General features: G+C 37.8%; 1 protein-coding gene across 1 annotated transcript in view; it reads right to left on the bottom strand.

The window, feature by feature from the left end:
* GBE1 (1,4-alpha-glucan branching enzyme 1) overlaps positions 1 to 19,024 on the bottom strand; it is a 291,409-nt gene that overhangs the window by 167,055 nt on the left and 105,330 nt on the right. The window contains exon 3 of the mRNA XM_068546910.1: positions 17,392 to 17,507. Coding sequence (XP_068403011.1) covers positions 17,392 to 17,507 — 116 coding nt within the window. The remainder of the gene's footprint in view (positions 1 to 17,391; positions 17,508 to 19,024) is intronic.

The raw sequence follows: 19,024 nt of genomic DNA, 5'->3' as shown, positions 1-19,024 counted from the left end.
CAGTTACAATGAAAGTGGTCAGAAGGAGAGAAGGGCTGGAGGGCAAGGAGACGAGATAATGGTCTAGGACTGGAGCTGGATGGTTATTGCAAGTGTACAATTCATTTAATTTTAAGTGTTCTGACAGACAAGAGAAAGAGGCGGTGGGGGAACCATAAGATAAAAATAAGCATTTCAAATCTTCAGGAGGAAGGCAAACTTTTTTTCTAATATTAAGTTCTCTAAACAGTGATTCACAGGAATCTTTGTTTTAAAAGTAACATAGAAAATGCTAAAGATTCATTAAAACAAACTGTGATTTCCAGACCAATATTTGCTTAACTTCAGTTATTTTGTTTGCTTGTTTTTAACCCTGGTATCAACAGCATTCCTCCTATAAACAGCAATTCTACAGGCTGAAGATGCCTAAACTTATAGAAAATTTAAAATTACTGAAACACACTTTATAAATTTCTTTCACTTTCTGTATAATGTGCATATGCAAAAATATTTCCAACAGTAGCAAGTGTACTTACCTAATGATCCCTAACCCTTTCATCCATGCAGTCAATAAACACTTATTTTTTTTTTTTAATTTATTTTAATTTATATTTATTTTTGGCTGTGTTGGGTCTTCGTTTCTGTGCGAGGGCTTTCTCTAGTTGCGGCAAGTGGGGGCCACTCTTCATCGCGGTACGCGGGCCTCTCAGTATCGTGGCCTCTCTTGTTGCGGAGCACAGGCTCCAGACGCGCAGGCTCAGTAGTTGTGGCTCACGGGCCCAGTTGCTCCGCGGCATGTGGGATCTTCCCAGACCAGGGCTCGAACCCGTGTCCCCTGCATTAGCAGGCAGATTCTCAACCACTGCGCCACCAGGGAAGCCCCCAGTAAACACTTATTGAATAGCTTCTATGAATCAGATATTACTAGGTTCCAGAGACACAAAGATGACCAAGACACTGACCCTGTCCTCAAAAAGTTCACACTCTAAAAGTACATATCATCACAGTGAGTATAGTGGAAACAGGCTCTAAAGAGGTTTATGGCAGAAGGGATATTTGGTAAGTAGAAAGTGCCATTCGGGATTATGAAAAACTTCACCAAAAATAAATGGCATATAAACTCTATATCAAAGACTAGGAGTTTGTCAGATTACTAAAATAGGAGAAAGCCATTCCACATAAAAGGGATGCTGTCTTTGCATTTGCTGAGATATGACCAGAACAGCGTTTAAGCAACAGCAAGTAATTCAGTATGGACAGTATACCTTATTGTTATGGACTGAATGTTTGTGTCCCCTGCAAAATTTATATGTTGAAACCCAACCACCCAGTGTAATAGTACTAGGAGGTAGGGCCTTTGGGAGGTAATTAGCATTAGAATGAGATCAAGAGGGTGGAGCTCGAAGGAATGGAATTAGTGCCCTTATTAAAGTCACTAAAGAGTTTGCTTCCTCTCTCTGCTCTCCACCATGTGAAGAGACATTACCAATGAGAAGCTGGCAGTCAGAAAACAGCCCTCGCTAGAATTCTACCAGGCTGGCACCCTGATCTCATACTTCCAGCCTCCAGAACTGGGAGAAATACATTTCTGTTGTTCATAAGGAGCCTAGGCTATGGTACTTTATTATAGCAGCCCAAACAGACTAAGACAAGGATAAAGACAAAGCTGGAGAGGAACCCAATGGCCAGGGCGTGGAGGGCTTTGTATGGTAAGCTAAGGAGTATGGAATTCAGCCTAGAGGTCATTGTTGCTCAATTCTTTTAAAACAAAGAAATCATTATTTAGACATAAACATACATGGGAGCCCAACTATAAAACAGAAAAGGAATCTCCTTATTTCGGGTGAGTGCTGGAGAATCTGAAAACTGACCTGGTCAGCTTCTTGTCACACAGTTTGAAAACCCTGTCTATAACCAAATCAGGGGTGGGGAGAGTTTATCACAAAGGTTTTTAGTCAGAAGGATAACATGAGCAGATTTCAAATTTTAGAATGATGACTATGGCTCTAATATGAAAATGGATGGGGGGGGAAATGAGAACCAAGGAGAAGATGATTTATGAGGGTAAGACCATTACAAGAAAAAAGTAATAAATGAAATCCTGTATTAGGACAGTGAATAGTGAAATTTTTAGAACATGAAGGATAAAGAGGAAATCCGGTTCAGAGAAGATGGCGGAAGAGTAAGACGCGGAGATCAACTTCCTTCCCACAGATACAGTAGAAATACATCTACACGTGGAACTGCTCCTACAGAACACCCACTGAACGCTGGCAGAAAACGTCAGACCTCCCAAAAGGCAAGAAACTCCCCACGTACTTGGGTAGGGCAAAAGAAAAAATAACAGAGACAAAAGAATAGGGACGGCACCTGCACCAGTGGGAGGGAGCCGTGAAGGAGGAAAGGTTTCCACACACTAGGAAGCCCCTTCGTGGGCAGAGACTGCGGGTGGCAGAGGGGGGAAGCTTCGGAGCCACGGAGGAGAGCACAGCCACAGGGGTGCGGAGGGCAAAGCGGAGAGATTCCCGAATGGAGGCTCGGCACCGAACAGCACTCACCAGCCCGAGAGACTTGTCTGCTCAGCCGCCGGGGCGGGCGGGGCTGGGAGCTGAGGCTCCGGCTTCGGTGTATCGCGGGGAGAGGACTGGGGTTGGCAGCATGAACACAGCCTGAAGGGGTTAGTGCACCACAGCTAGCCGGGAGGGAGTCCAGGAAAAAGTCTGCAGCTGCCCAAGAGGCAAGAGACTTTTTCTTGCCTCTTTGTTTCCCGGCGCGCAAGGAGAGGGGATACTGAGCGCCGCCTAAACGAACTCCAGAGATGGGCACGAGCTGCGGCAATCAGCGCGGGCCCCAGAGACGGGCGTGAGACACTAAGGCTGCTGCTGCCGCCACCAAAAACCCTATGTGCGAGCACAGGTCACTCTCCACACCGCCCCTCCCGGGAGCCGGTGCAGCCGGCCACTGCCAGGCTCCCGTGATCCAGGGACATCTTCCCCGGGAGAACGAACGGCGCGCCTCAGGCTGGTGCAACGTCACGCCAGCCTCTGCCTCTGCAGGCTCGCCCCGCCTCCTCTGTACTCCTCCCTCCCCCCAGCCTGAGTGAGCCAGAGCCCCCGAAGCAGCTGCTCCTTTAACCCCATTCTGTCTGGGCGGGGAACAGACGCCCTCAGGCGACCTACACGCAGAGGTGGGTCCAAATCCACAGCTGAACCCCAGGAGCTGTGCGAACAGGGAAGAGAAGGGGAAATCTCTCCCAGCAGCCTCAGAAGCAGCGGATTAAAACTCCACAAACAACTTGATGTGCCTGCATCTGTTGAATACCTGAATAGACAACGAATCATCCCAAATTCAGGAGGTGGACTTTGGGAGCAGGATATATTAATTTTTCCCCTTTTCCTTTTTTTGTGAATGTATATGTGTATGCTTCTGGGTGAGATTTTGTCTGTATAGCTTTGCTTTATAATAGGTTTATTTTACTTACCTATAATATATCCTCTTTCTTTCTTTCTTTCTATTTTTTCTCCCTTTTTACTCTGAGCCATGTGGACGAAAGGCTCTTGGTGCTCCAGCCAGGCATCAGGGCCGTGCCTCTGAGGTGGGAGAGCCAACTTCAGGACACTGGTCCACAAGAGGCCTCCCAGCTCCATGTAATACCAAACGGCAAAAATCTCTCAGAGATCTCCATCTCAACATCAAGACCCAGGTTCACTCAATGACCAGCAAGCTACAGTGCTGGACACCCTATGCCAAACAACTAGCAAGACAGGAACACAGCCCCATCCATTAGCAGAGAGGCTGCCTAAAATCATAATAAGGCCACAGACACCTCAAAAGACACCACCAGACGTGGATGTGCCCACCAGAAAGACAAGATCCAGCCTCATCCACCAGAACACAGGCACTAGTCCCCTCCACCAGGAAGCCTACACAACCTACTGAACCAACCTTAGCCACGGGGGACAGATACCAAAAACAACGGGAACAACGAACCTGCAGCCTGTGAAAAGGAGACCCCAAACACAGTAAGATAAGCAAAATGAGAAGACAGAAAAACACACAGCAGATGAAGGAGCAGGGTCAAAACACACCAGACTTAACAAATGAAGACGAAATAGGTAGTCTACCTGAAAAAGAATTCAGAATAATGATAGTAAGGATGATCCAAAATCTTGGAAATAGAATAGACAAAATGCAAGAAACATTTAACAAGGACGTAGAAGAACTAAAGAGGAACCAAGCAACGATGAAAAACACAATAAATGAAATTAAAAATACTCTAGATGGGATCAATAGCAGAATAACTGAGGCAGAAGAACGGATAAGTGACCTGGAAGATAAAATGGTGGAAATAACTACTGCAGAGCAGGATAAAGAAAAAAGAATGAAAAGAACTGAGGACAGTCTCAGAGACCTCTGGGACAACATTAAACGCACCAACATTCGAATTATAGGGGTCCCAGAAGAAGAAGAGAAAAAGAAAGGGACTGAGAAAATATTTGAAGAGATTATAGTTGAAAACTTCCCTAATATGGGAAAGGAAATAGTTAATCAAGTCCTGGAAGCACAGAGAGTCCCATACAGGATAAACCCAAGGAGAAACACGCCAAGACACATATTAATCAAACTGTCAAAAAGTAAATATAAAGAAAACATATTAAAGGCAGCAAGGGAAAAACAACAAATAACACACAAGGGAATCCCCATAAGGTTAACACCTGATCTTTCAGCAGAAACTCTGCAAGCCAGAAGGGAGTGGCAGGATATACTTCAAGTGATGAAGGAGAAAAACCTACAGCCAAGATTACTCTACCCAGCAAGGATCTCATTCAGATTCGATGGAGAAATTAAAACCTTTACAGACAAGCAAAAGCTGAGAGAGTTCAGCACCACCAAACCAGCTTTACAACAAATGCTAAAGGAACTTCTCTAGGCAAGAAACACAAGAGAAGGAAAACACCTACAATAACAAACCCAAAACATTTAAGAAAATGGGAATAGGAACATACATATCGATAATTACCTTGAATGTAAATGGATTAAATGCTCCCACCAAAAGACACAGGCTGGCTGAATTGATACAAAAACAAGACCCATATATATGCTGTCTACAAGAGACCCACTTCAGACCTAGAGACACATACAGACTGAAAGTGAGGGGATGGAAAAAGATATTCCATGCAAATGGAAATCAAAAGAAAGCTGGAGCAGCAATTCTCATATCAGACAAAATAGACTTTAAAATAAAGACTATTACAAGAGACAAAGAAGGACACTATATAATGATCAAGGGATCGATCCAAGAGGAAGGTATTACAATTGTAAATATTTATGCACCCAACATAGGAGCACCTCAATACATAAGGCAAATACTAACAGCCATAAAAGGGGAAATCGACAGCAACAAAATCATAGTAGGAGACTTTAACACCCCACTTTCACCAATGGACAGATCATCCAAAATGAAAATAAATAAGGAAACACAAGCTTTAAATGAAACATTAAACAAGATGGACTTAATTGATATTTATAGGACATTCCACCCCAAAACAACAGAATACACATTTTTCTCAAGTGCTCATGGAACATTCTCCAGGATAGATCATATCTTGGGTCACAAATCAAGCCTAGGTAAATTTAAGAAAATTGAAATCGTATCAAGTATCTTTTCCGACCACAACGCTATGAGACTAGATATCAATTACAGGAAAAGATGTGTAAAAAATACAAACACATGGAGGCTACACAATACACTGCTTAATAACGAAGTGATCACTGAAGAAATCAAAGGGGAAATCTAAAAATACCTAGAAACAAATGACAATGGAGATACGACGACCCAAAACCTATGGGAAGCAGCGAAAGCAGTGCTAAGAGGGAAGTTTATAGCAATACAAGCCTACCTCAAGAAACAGGAAACATCTTGAATAAACAACCTAACCTTGCACCTAAAGCAATTAGAGAAAGAAGAACAAAAAAAACCCCAAAGCCAGCAGAAGGAAAGAAGTCATAAAGATCAGGTCAGAAATAAATGAAAAAGAAATGAAGGAAACAATAGCAAAAATCAATGAAACTAAAAGCTGGTTCTTTGAGAAGATAAACAAAATTGATAAACCATTAGCCAGACTCATCAAGAGAAAAAGGGAGAAGACTCAAATCAATAGAATTAGAAATGAAAAAGGAGAAGTAACCACTGACACTGCAGAAATACAAAAGATCATGAGAGATTACTACAAGCAACTCTATGCCAATAAAATGGACAACCTGGAAGAAATGGACAGATTCTTAGAAATGCACAACCTGCCGAGACTGAACCAGGAAGAAATAGAAAATATGAACAGACCAATCACAAGCACTGAAATTGAAAATGTGATTAAAAACCTTCCAACAAACAAAAGCCCAGGACCAGATGGCTTCACAGGCGAATTCTATCAAACATTTAGAGAAGAGCTAACACCTATCCTTCTCAAACTCTTCCAAAATATTGCAAAGGGAGGAACACTCCCAAACTCATTCTACGAGGCCACCATCACCCTGATACCAAAACCAGACAAAGATGTCACAAAGAAAGAAAACTATAGGCCAATATCACTGATGAATATAGATGCAAAAATCCTCAACAAAATACTAGCAAACAGAATCCAACAGCACATTAAAAGGATCATACACCATGATCAAGTGGGGTTGATCCCAGGAATGCAAGGATTCTTCAATATACGCAAATCAATCAATGTGATACACCATATTAACAAATTGAAGGAGAAAAACCATATGATCATCTCAATAGATGCAGAGAAAGCTTTTGACAAAATTCAACACCCATTTATGATAAAAGCCCTGCAGAAAGTAGGCACAGAGGGAACTTTCCTCAACATAATGAAGGCCATATATGACAAACCCACAGCCAACATTGTCCTCAATGGTGAAAAACTGAAACCATTTCCACTAAGATCAGGAACAAGACAAGGTTGCCCACTCTCACCATTATTATTCAACATAGTTTTGGAAGTGTTAGCCGCAGCAATCAGAGAAGAAAAAGAAATAAAAGGAATCCAAATCGGAAAAGAAGAAGTAAAGCTGTCACTGTTTGCAGATGACATGATACCATACATAGAGAATCCTAAAGATGCTACCAGAAAACTCCTAGAGCTAATCAATGAATTTGGTAAAGTAGCAGGATACAAAATTAATGCACAGAAATCTCTTGCATTTCTATACACTAATGACGAAAAATCTGAAAGTGAAATTAAGAAAACACTCCCGTTTACCACTGCAACAAAAAGAATAAAATATCTAGGAATAAACCTACCTAAGGAGACAAAAGACCTGTATGCAGAAAATTATAAGACACTGATGAAAGAAATTAAAGATGATACAAATAGATGGAGAGATATACCATGTTCTTGGATTGGAAGAATCAACATTGTGAAAATGACTCTACTACCCAAAGCAATCTACAGATTCAATGCAATCCCTATCAAACCACCACTGGCATTTTTCACAGAACTAGAACAAAAAATTTCACAATTTGTATGGAAACACAAAAGACCCTGAATAGCCAAAGCAATCTTGAGAACGAAAAATGGAGCTGGGGGAATCAGGCTCCCTGACTTCAGACTATATTACAAAGCTTCAGTAATCAAGACAGTTTGGTACTGGCACAAAAACAGAAATATAGATCAATGGAACAGGATAGAAAGCCCAGAGATAAACCCACACACATATGGTCACCTTATCTTTGATAAAGGAGGCAAGCATATACAGTGGAGAAAAGACAGCCTCTTCAATAAGTGGTGCTGGGAAAATTGGACAGGTACATGTAAAAGTATGAAATTAGAACACTCCCTGACACCATGCACAAAAATAAACTCAAAATGGATTAAAGACCTAAGTGTAAGGCCAGACACTATCAAACTCTTAGAGGAAAACATAGGCAGAACACTCTATGACATACATCACAGCAAGATTCTTTTTGACCCAGCTCCTAGAGAAATGGAAATAAGAACACAAATAAACAAATGGGACCTAATGAAACTTAAAAGCTTTTGCACAGCAAAGGAAACCATAAACAAGACCAAAAGACAACCATCAGAATGGGAGAAAATATTTGCAAATGAAGCAACTGACAAAGGATTAATCTCCAAGATTTACAAGCAGCTCATGCAGCTCAATAACAAAAACACGAACAACCCAATCCAAAAATGGGCAGAAGACCTAAATAGACATTTCTCCAAAGAAGATATACAGATTGCCAACAGACACATGAAAGAATGCTCAACATCATTAATCATTAGAGAAATGCAAATCAAAACTACAATGAAATATCATCTCACACCGGTCAGAACGGCCATCATCAAAAAATCTAGAAACAATAAATGCTGGAGAGGGTGTGGAGGAAAGGGAACACTCTTGCCCTGTTGGTGGGAATGTAAATTGATACAGCCACTATGGAGAACAGTATGGAGGTTCCTGAAAAAACTACAAATAGAACTACCATACGACCCAGCAATCCCACTACTGGGCATATACCCTGAGAAAACCATAGGTCAAAAAGAGTCATGTACCAAAATGTTCATTGCAGCTCTATTTACAATAGCCAGGACATGGAAGCAACCTAAATGTCCATCGACAGATGAATGGATAAAGAAGATGTGGCACATATATACAATGGAATATTACTCAGCCATAAAAAGAAATGAAATGGAGGTATTTGTAATGAGGTGGATGGAGTTAGAGTCTATCATACAGAGTGAAGTAAGTCAGAAAGAGAAAAACAAATACAGTATGCTAACACATATATATGGAATCTAAGGGAAAAAAAAAAAAAAAGGCCATGAAGAACCTAGTGGCAAGACGGGAATAAAGACACAGACCTACTAGAGAATGGACTTGAGGATATGGGGAGTGGGAGGGGTGAGATGTGACAGGGTGAGAGAGTGTCATGGACATATATACACTACCAAATGTAAAATAGATAGCTAGTGGGAAGCAGCCGCATAGCACAGGGAGATCAGCTCGGTGCTTTGTGACCACCTAGGGGGGTGGGATGGGGAGGGTGGGAGGGAGGGAGGTGCAAGAGGGAAGAGATATGGGAACATATGTATATGTATAACTGATTCACTTTGTTATAAAGCAGAAACTAACACACACCATTGTAAAGCAATTATACTTCAATAAAGATGTTTAAAAAAAAAAAAAAAACACATGAAAGAAAAGTAGCTACTCTATCCCAGAAACAAAAAAAAAAAAAGAGGAAATCCAAGTGACTACCAAGAGAAAGGGCTGATTACATACAAAGGAATAAAAACCAAATTATCAGGATTTTATCAGCAACACTGAATATAAGACAAAACCAGAAATATAAAATCCTAGACAAATATATAAGATCTCAAGTCATCAATAAAAGAATTTCTATAGGATGTGCCATAAGAAAAGAAACTGTTAACAAGTAAGCTGCAAAAGCGATGATTTATGACAAGTTTGAGTTGGCAGGTGGTACACAGCAAAAGAATATATTTTACCCATGACATAACTAGAAATGATCACTCAGGAACTGCAGAAGATTCAGATCCTATCACAGGCCATGACATAGTAGAAATCATCTATAAATTTATATGAAATACTAATGTGAATATGTGGTTCAAATGATTCATAATGGGAAATGAGATTTATATTGCTTCATTCATAGGTCTTAAATTTAAATTATCATCATCCAGCTATTTGTACCATTTTACTTTATTTTTTATTAAATCAGAGTAGGAGAGGATAGAAAACAATGAATTGGAAGTGAGGATATAGAAAGAGAAGACGTACGTGATAGTAAAGTTCTTCTTTCTAGGAATCTTTATGACATAAAAGAAAAAGAGAGAACATTCAGGATCCATTAACAGTGACTAATTTTTGTTAATTGATAATAAGATTACTTAAGCATTTTTATATGCTCTAGAAGAGAGAGAATGAACATTTCTGAGGAAAAAAAAAAAAGAGATCATTAAGGGTCAAAAAACACCACAGGTTAAAGAATAAATTGTTCATTTTTTAAAGTTATTGAGGTTTTTCTTAAAGTAAGAAATGTAGGATTTAAGAAAAAGCAAAAAAGAATCTCTGTCAAAATTTAGCAATTGTAGGGCCCTGCACGCTTTTAGAGTAAAATTTCCTAAAATAGATTCATTATTCCATTTAGTCTCCTTACATATGTGACATCTTCATAAGTCAATACAAGTCAAACTGACCACTGTCTCCCATATAGAATTGGTTAATTCCTATATAATCGTGCTTAACTTTATTTTCTTTTATTCTCTAATAGACCCCTGACAACCTATTCATTAATCTAATCCATTAACTCCTTCAAGAGCAAGCTTAAAATGCATCTCTTTCCATAATCATTCCCTAACTAACTATTCAACCTTGACCTTAATTCTTCTCCATCTTTCCAGTTTCCTAAGAATCTATCTCTAATTCTTGTTCTCTCTCCCTGTCATCTTCTTTCTTGGGCCCCCTCTTAGCCCCATTAATATTTAACCAAAAATGAAAGGAACTAACAAATATAAAAAAGAAACAACCACATATTCTATTTACTTATTCTTACTTTCCTGTTATAAAGCTCTCAAAAAAAAAAAAGCTTCTTCCTCTACTCCCTTGCCAGCCACAGAATGCTCAAGTGACTCATTTGTTTATGGTGAGTTTTCTCCAAGTGGACAAGAAATTCAAAGTGCAGGCATTTTGTCTTTTATTTCTTCACATACATCCAGGGAAAACAGTGCAATACGTCGAGTGCAGAAAATATAAAACTAAATATGTGCTAACTAAGATATTAAGAAAGAAAAAGAGTAAAATCTGATAAATTAATGTGGAGCACGCTCAAAACAGAAGGAAACACTCACACTTTCTACCTCACCCACCCTCTAGGCAAACAAAGTTATGCTAAATATTGGTAAAAAGACTGCTTTGGAAATTTACACATTTATTTTGTGTTTCCTGCCAACATTCTAGAGAGCTTCAGAAAAAAACAAAAGAAAAATGAATCAATTAAAAAGCCTTTATTCTCATCTACAGAGGAAGACCATTTCCTAGTATGTTATTTAGGTTCATTAACATTCATGGTGTATTTTGCAAACACAGAGAATTATAAGCTCTGTGGTAAAGGAAAGTGCATCTAATTCTACCTCCACATTCTCCCACAATTAGATGTTTCAGGGTCTTAAAGGTTGATTAAGTTGAACCAGGTAACAAATGAAGTGAGTAAAGGATTTTCTGTGGGTCACAGAGAAGAAAATCTTTATCACATATAATAATATGTAAAGACACCACAAGCTAGAAATAATCAGTCTGACCAAAATTTTATAACCATGGCATACGATAAGAATATAATACTCAACCGAGGCCCCAGAATTATAAAATATTCTTCTATCCGGTAGATGTATTTTTTTCCTCTTTCTTTTAAATACAGGGGTTTAAGAAGTATAATCAAAATAACAAACCTACCAAACTTCTGTTAAAATAAATAACAGCAAAGGAATACAAAAAGTATTAACAGAGAAAGACAGAAAAGGAGGCAACAAGAGGACAGAAATTTCAACAAATTTTTGGAACTTAGAAAGTAGATGGAGTGGTAAGGAACTAAGTAGACAGGAAAAAATTAAAATCTGCTATTGCAGAGGAAGAACCTGAAGAGAGTTGGTCAGTTTGCTTCACAGAAGCCCTAGGAAACTCGGCATCTGGAGGCTTCTAGTACTATGGCAGAAGGTAAGATGCAGTGTTAAACAAGAGCACTGTAGGCTCTTCAGCAGAGCCTTTCCCTAACCCATACAGATAAACGTGTATTCCTCCAAAATGCCACCTCTCACCCCTCAAATGGGAGATCAGATGTTCACTCTCTGAAAAACACTGAACTAGGAAGGCTCCAAGTTCAGAGACAATGAGCATAGCAAACGGCAGAGGTGTATCATATGGTTAAAAATAGGGGGATTCAGTGTCTTACTGAAAGTTGGGACCCTTATCTACTTTCCCTGTCCTTATGCATGGATGCCAGTAGCCACATAAAACTTCCTCCACTCCATACCCTTTCCACCCATCCCTTGTAAGAGACTGGAAGATTCACCTCTGGAAAAAATAAATGACCCCAGAGAAAAACTTTCACTTCTCTCCATCAATATAAAGGCTGTCTCTCTTTCTGGCTACCCAACAGTGAAGATCACCAGGAACAAAGGACACCAGAAACAGAATTTTCAATTGTCTTTTCCTAACGTATTCTAAAATATGATTATATTACCATGGATCACCAGGCATTTCAAGACAGCCTGCAACACAAAAGACAAGGGACTAAAAAAAAAAGCAAAAACACACAGGAAAAGAAAATCTGAAAGAAACAGTGAGGGGGTGGGGGAACAAGAAGAAAACTTGGGGAAAAAATAAAACATCTATAATACTTTGAAAAAGATAAAACTATCTTTGAATATTTAACAATGACAGAATCTACACAAAAGGTAGACGACACAGGCATGTTATTAGAAATGTTTTTAATGTGATTACTAAAATAATGCAGTTGGAAGATAACTTCTCAAAATGGAACAGAAAGTCAAAATGATGGGGAACTTGACAAAAAGATAAGAAAATCTAGGAGATTCAATATCCAAATACTAGAATATCCTAAAACAGTTAACAAAAAATGTGGAGAGAAGGAAATAGATGGAGAAATGACACAAGAAAATAGTCCAGAAATAAAGGATAAAGTGCTTATGAGATTAACCTTCTTAAGCAAATATGTAGATACTAATTTTTCAACGTGCCACATCCCTGCCCAATGGCATCCTTCTGCCTAGCAATCTCATTCTAGCTCTCAATAACTAGTTTCACTTTATGTAATCAATCTGATCTCTTATTCTCTAAAACCCAAACTCTTTCCACAAACTTTCTATCTCCTTTCTATTCTCAGGGAAGGTCACTTCAATACTCAGCACCCTGAAAAATGGAGACAATAGTCCCCACACAAAAAAGCAAAAGCAATTATGGTATAAAATAATTTGTGGGCTTCCCTGCTGGCGCAGTGGTTGAGAATCTTCCTGCCAATGCAGGAGACACGGGTTCGAGCCCTGGTCTGGGAAGATCCCACATGCCGTGGAGCAAATGGGCCCGTGAGCCACAATTACTGAGCCTGCGTATCTGGAGCCTGTGCTCCGCAACAAGAGAGGCCGCGATAGTGAGAGGCCCGTGCACCGCGATGAAGAGTGGCCTCCGCTTGCCACAACTAGAGAAAGCCCTCGCACAGAAATGAAGACCCAACACAGCCATAAATTAATTAATTAATTAATTAATTAAAATAATAATAATAATAATAATTTGTTAGACCTGAGACAAGGCTCAAGTTCTACTTCCTCTGTATCACTTTTTTTTTTCCTTTTTCTCTCTGTGAACCCTTAGCCTGACCAGCAGTGTAGCACAATGGTTAGAACCATGGACTTTGCTATTAGACAAGCCTGAATTCAAGTCCAGGCAATACCGTCTACTTAACCTCTCTAAACTTCAGTGTACTCATCTATGAAATGAATATATAATAACAGTATTTTATCTCACAGTGTTACCGTGAGGATTCAATTAAATATGAATGTAAAATCTCTAATTTCTTTCATGTGTCTCATCTGAGGAAACTGCAAATGTAGGTATTAAGTTCCATGACCCTTTTCTACCAATCAATTGTATAACATCTAAATATAATTCAGAAAGCAACATGATCTGCTCTGAACTGAACTGTGCCCCCCACCAAGTTCATATGTTGAAGCCCTAACCCCCACTGTGATGGTAGTTGGAGACAGGACATTTGGGAGATAATTAGGTTTAAATGAGGTCATGAGCATGGGGGCCTGATGATAGGATTAGTGCCATGTGAGTGCCATCTGTAAGCGAGGAAAAGAACTCACTGGAACTCAACCACGCTGGCTGATCTCAGACTTCCAGCTTCCAGAACTGTGAGAAATTAAATTTCTGTTGCTTAAGCCACCCACAGTATGGTATTTTGTTATTGTAGCTCTAGATGATTAATACATGATCCTTCAAAAAGGTTAAAAGTCTGGTATCAAAAAACCTTTATCCTAGTCCATTTTGTTACTGATTTGGCAAGGAAAAGTTAAAGTACATAAATATCCTAAACACTTAAGACAATTTTAATTGCCATTGCTAGTCATATGGATATTAATAGGAATGATTTTTTTAAAAAAGAAGAAAATGGAAATCAGAAGAAAAGAAAGGAATTCTTCAGTTTGCCCCCAACCCACCTTTCAAGTTCACTTTCCCCGATCTCTCACTTTTTCTGACGCGGGGTCTTTCACTGACCTCCTCACCTTATTACTTTACTTTTAAAATATTTTTTTTGGTAAACTCACTTAAAAACATGGAAAGGAGACGTTTACATGACCATATAAGCAATGGGGAATCTTCTTCCAAAGTGTTCAATTAAAAAGACCAGGTATTTTGCAAAGAAAATAAAGCTATTATTTCAATGGTAGGTAATATTCTTTTTTGAGAATGGTTACCAGATAATTCGTAAGAGAAACATCCACAAGTGAGTTATAAAGGTCAATCCCTTGTGGAATGAAATAAATTTTCAAGTTCAATTTAAGACAAGATTTTTAATTACCAAGGTAGACTACCTAGGGACAATTTCAGATTGAAAGGCCAAAACCCTTAAGTTAGTTGATTTTTAATAGAGAATTTAACCCCAGCCCCCACAAAGAAAATCTGATAAATCATTTCCCATAAGTGAAAAACTACTTATATCACCATATTGACATTATAATAGCATCTAAATGTTTCCTCAAAATTTAAAACATCTAAACACTATGAGTGATATTTTAGGCCTAAATTTCTAGTGAATTTATCCTCACTGAAATCTTTAGAGAATAATAATGAATAAAGATTACACAACAGTTGATTGATATTTTTTGAATGTTTACTGTTAGATATAGATTTTTTTTTAAGTAAAAAGGTAAAAGATGCTTTTTAAAAAATTTTTTTTATTATTTCATTTCATCCAGGTCAAATGAATTTATGAAAAAAAGCATAGTATAGTACATAGCATAGTGTTGAAAGCACCTTAGTCCATTTGGGCTGCTATAACACAATATCAGGAACTGAGTGGCTTACAAACAACAGAAACTGATTTCTCACAGTTCTGGAAGCTGGAAGTTCAAGATCAGCTGCTAGCATGGTCTGGTACGGGCTCTTCTCCAGGTTGCAGAGTTCTTGTTGTATCTTCATGTGGTGAAAGGGGTTAGGGATCTCTCTGGAGTTTCTTTTTTAAGGCCACTAATCCTATTTGAAGGGCTATACCTCATGATTTATGCACGTCTCAAAGCCCTACGTACTAGTACCATCACATCAGGAATTAGTATCTCAACATATGATTTGGGGGGAGGACACAAACATTCAGACCATAGGAGAAAATATAAAAGCTTTAGGGTTGGATGGGAGAGGCAAATGCCTATCATTATTAACTGTATATATTAATAATCATTCATTCCTAGTAATCATTTTTTCCCAATGTATAAAAACTACACATGAAAATTAATTCATTCACTGTATATAACAAAACAGAAACAGACTCGTGGATATAGAAAACAAACTAGTGGTTACCAGTAGGGAGAGGATAGGAGGGAGGGGGAAAATTGAAGTACGGGATTAATAGGTACAAAATACTACTTATAAAATAGATAAGCAACAAGGATATATTGCATAGCACAAGGAAATATAGCCACTGTTTTGTAATAAACTTAAATGGAATATAATCTATAAAAATACTGAATCACTATGTTGTACACCTGAAACTAATATAATATTGTAAATCAACTATACTTCAATTTTAAAAACTGTAAAAAATTAATTCATTAACCCCCCATTTAATGCAAAGAGTAGGTAATTGAAGCCCATAACATTTTCTAATTTAAGAAGACAAAAAAATTTCTGCAGCACTTTAAAAAACTGGAAATTTCAATTCTTAAAAACAAAATATAACAAAACAAATGGCCAAAAGACCTAAAGCAACAATGAAATCAGTACTATAATAGTAGCCTCGCTTCACAGTTTCCTAAAATCAGGACTTACAGACCATAGAAAAATCAAGCTCTATGGTTTATTCCTTCAAAGATTGGGCCTAAAAATGGCTTTAACATTCAATAAACATTTTTTGAGTGCCTACTCTGTGCCAGGCACTCTTCTAAGAATTGAAAACATACAGTATTAGCAAACAGAAAAGCAAAGGCCCCTGCTCTCGTGAAGCTTATACTGACTTGGAAAAGGGATTATATATATTAAATTTAAATCCCTCTTATTGTATACTGTAGCTACTTTTTCTCCTTTTCACTTCAGATTTAGGAGAACCTTGGCTGCTATCCCATATAAAAATGTCCCTTTATTCCAGACAATATGCTCTTCTGGTAACTATATTATGTGTGGCAATATTTCAGTATTTTCAGGTACACTTATAATTTCATTATTTGTAAAAAACTGCGAAACAAACATACAGTGCATTTTTTATTTTAAATATACTTTAAGTAACTCTGGTTAATATTGTTAAATAACAAATGCCAATAAAAATATAATTCACTTACAGAATCTATCATGAAAAATGCTATGAATGCTATCACACGTCCAAGGAAGGGAAAGAGAAACAAGGGACATGGAAATATTATATAATTATATGAGCATGGGCTAAAATCAAGTAAATGTTGAAGGATTTAGATCGCCTCTCATGTAATCAAATCTGTGATAGGTAATCCAGACGTTGGGACCCATCCTTCAAGCCTCCCTTGAGGAGACAGAAGAGGGCAGCTGTGTTGGCTCTGCACACCCTAAATGCAGAGCTGCATGGTCAGCCAAAGCAGAGGGGAACTAGAGGACAGGCAGGGCCCTAGGCTAATCCAAGGAGAACAGGAGAAGCAACAGCCCTGATATCAAAGAGCAGAAAGAGATCAAGAAAATCATATCCCCAAAAGGCATGGGTCTCCAACACAGCCTCCCACATTTATGTGGCTCATCACAAAGTCAATTATATCAAGTCTGTCTCTACAGGTAAAAATTCTCTGCCCGGCTGACTTGAAGACAGGCTTCATTTTTTTTTTTTTTAATCAAACTTTCTGTTTTCCAGGCTAAACTTTTGCAATTATTCAGTGATCCTTCTATAAGGTTTCCAAAGTTGATAATAATACAACTACTAAGTTCAGTACCTTACCAACCGAACAATTCCAGTCTAACACATTTCAATTTGCGATGACTTCTCTTAAATTTTCCTCTATTTAAAAATTTACACTGTTTCTCCCATAATTATCATGCATCAGTTTACATTTTAATAGTTTAAATCGAACTTTTCAAACAGGACAAAAAGAAAATAGTAAGTTCAAATGAAAACAGGAGGGAGGAAAGTACCTTTAATTTGGATCCATGAGGTACTAGGACAGATCTATTCTGCTTTGGTGGGATATACAGCTCCCATTTTCCAAAATCCAGTTTTTTATATGGGTATGCAAATGGATTCCAATCATCTGAAAAAATAAAGACGATCAATTAACAATAGCATTATAGGACTAATATTCAATAAATTTCAATCAAAGTATAATATACTGCCTACTTATACAGAATCAAATTGCCTAAAAAACATTGTTTTCTAAGGTACTAAACAAAATACTCTACTAGTCATTTAGAAAAAGCAGGTTATGCTTAACTTATTTTTTTTAAAACATATTTGAAAGTTTGCCTTTTGCATCTTAAAATTAAAGATTACAACACATTTTCCATTGTACTTTCAACTCTATTACTTCTATCAATAAACAGAATGATGGGTCCTTTTTTAAGAAACACCATCAACAAAGGGAGATAATATGAAAAAAATAGAAACGCATTCTAGGCAACTAGATAAAATACATGTTATGGTAGAAAAAAAATGGTGAAAAATTATTAAAATCATATTACCCAAATCCACAAGTATGTGATAGAACTGAGTTAAAATCTAAAGAAACGCCTCAAGCAAGAAAGGTAGAAGGTTATAAACTACAAGAGGCAAAGGAGAGGTGGACTGCAGATGCTGAAAGAAAGCCAAAATGAACCACAAGAGACCCATGGACACATAGAAATTTAACATGTAATAGAGGTGGCATTAAAAATCAGTGAGTAAAGGACACACTGTTTAATAAGTGGTGCTGGGACAATTGGTGATCCTTATGAAAAAAAATGAAATGGATCTGTACCAATAATATTACTGAAGAATCATTTGAACATAGATTAATATTTAAATATGATAGACAAAATGATTAAATGCTTAGAAGAAAATACAGGAAAAGATATTTATAATCTTGGGTTTAAAAGTGTTTTTTAGACAAGATACATACATGTACACACACATACACATACATACAAAACCTTAAGGAAAAGCCTAATAAATTTGACCACAAAAATTATACACCTATCTTCATACATAGATAGATAGATAGACAGAATGACAAGACAAGCTACCAACTGGGAGAATACATTTGTAATGAACATACCAAGAAAGAGCGTCTAAAATACATGAAGATCTATAAATCAATGAGAAAAAAAAAAAACAGACCAATAGAAAAATCAACAAAGGTATTCAAGGGAGGACATATGAATGGCCAATAAACATACATAATGATGCTCAAGCTCACTCATAATTAAGGAAACACAGATTAAAACAACAGTGAGATGTCATTTCCCACCCACTGGCTTAGCAAAAATTAAAAGTTTGAAAATATCAAGTAGTCAGCAAGGATACAAAATAACACTGCAGCTGAGGGTACAAACTGGTAAAACAATTTGGCATTACATAGCAAAGTTGAAGCTATGTTAACTCTGGGGTCTAACAATCCTACTCCTAGGTAATACCCTAGGGAAATTCTCACAAATGGTCACAAGAAAATATTCAAAGATGTTCACTGAAGAATTGTTTGCAATAGCAAAAAATGGAAGCCATTGAAAGTTAAATCAGCCACAAAATGGGTAAATACATCATGGCTTAATTAAACAGGATGTTATATAATGCTAT

Source organism: Eschrichtius robustus, chromosome 6, assembly GCF_028021215.1.
Source record: "Eschrichtius robustus isolate mEscRob2 chromosome 6, mEscRob2.pri, whole genome shotgun sequence".
NCBI lineage: Eukaryota > Metazoa > Chordata > Mammalia > Artiodactyla > Eschrichtiidae > Eschrichtius > Eschrichtius robustus.
This window is presented reverse-complemented; position numbering and strand designations above follow the sequence as displayed.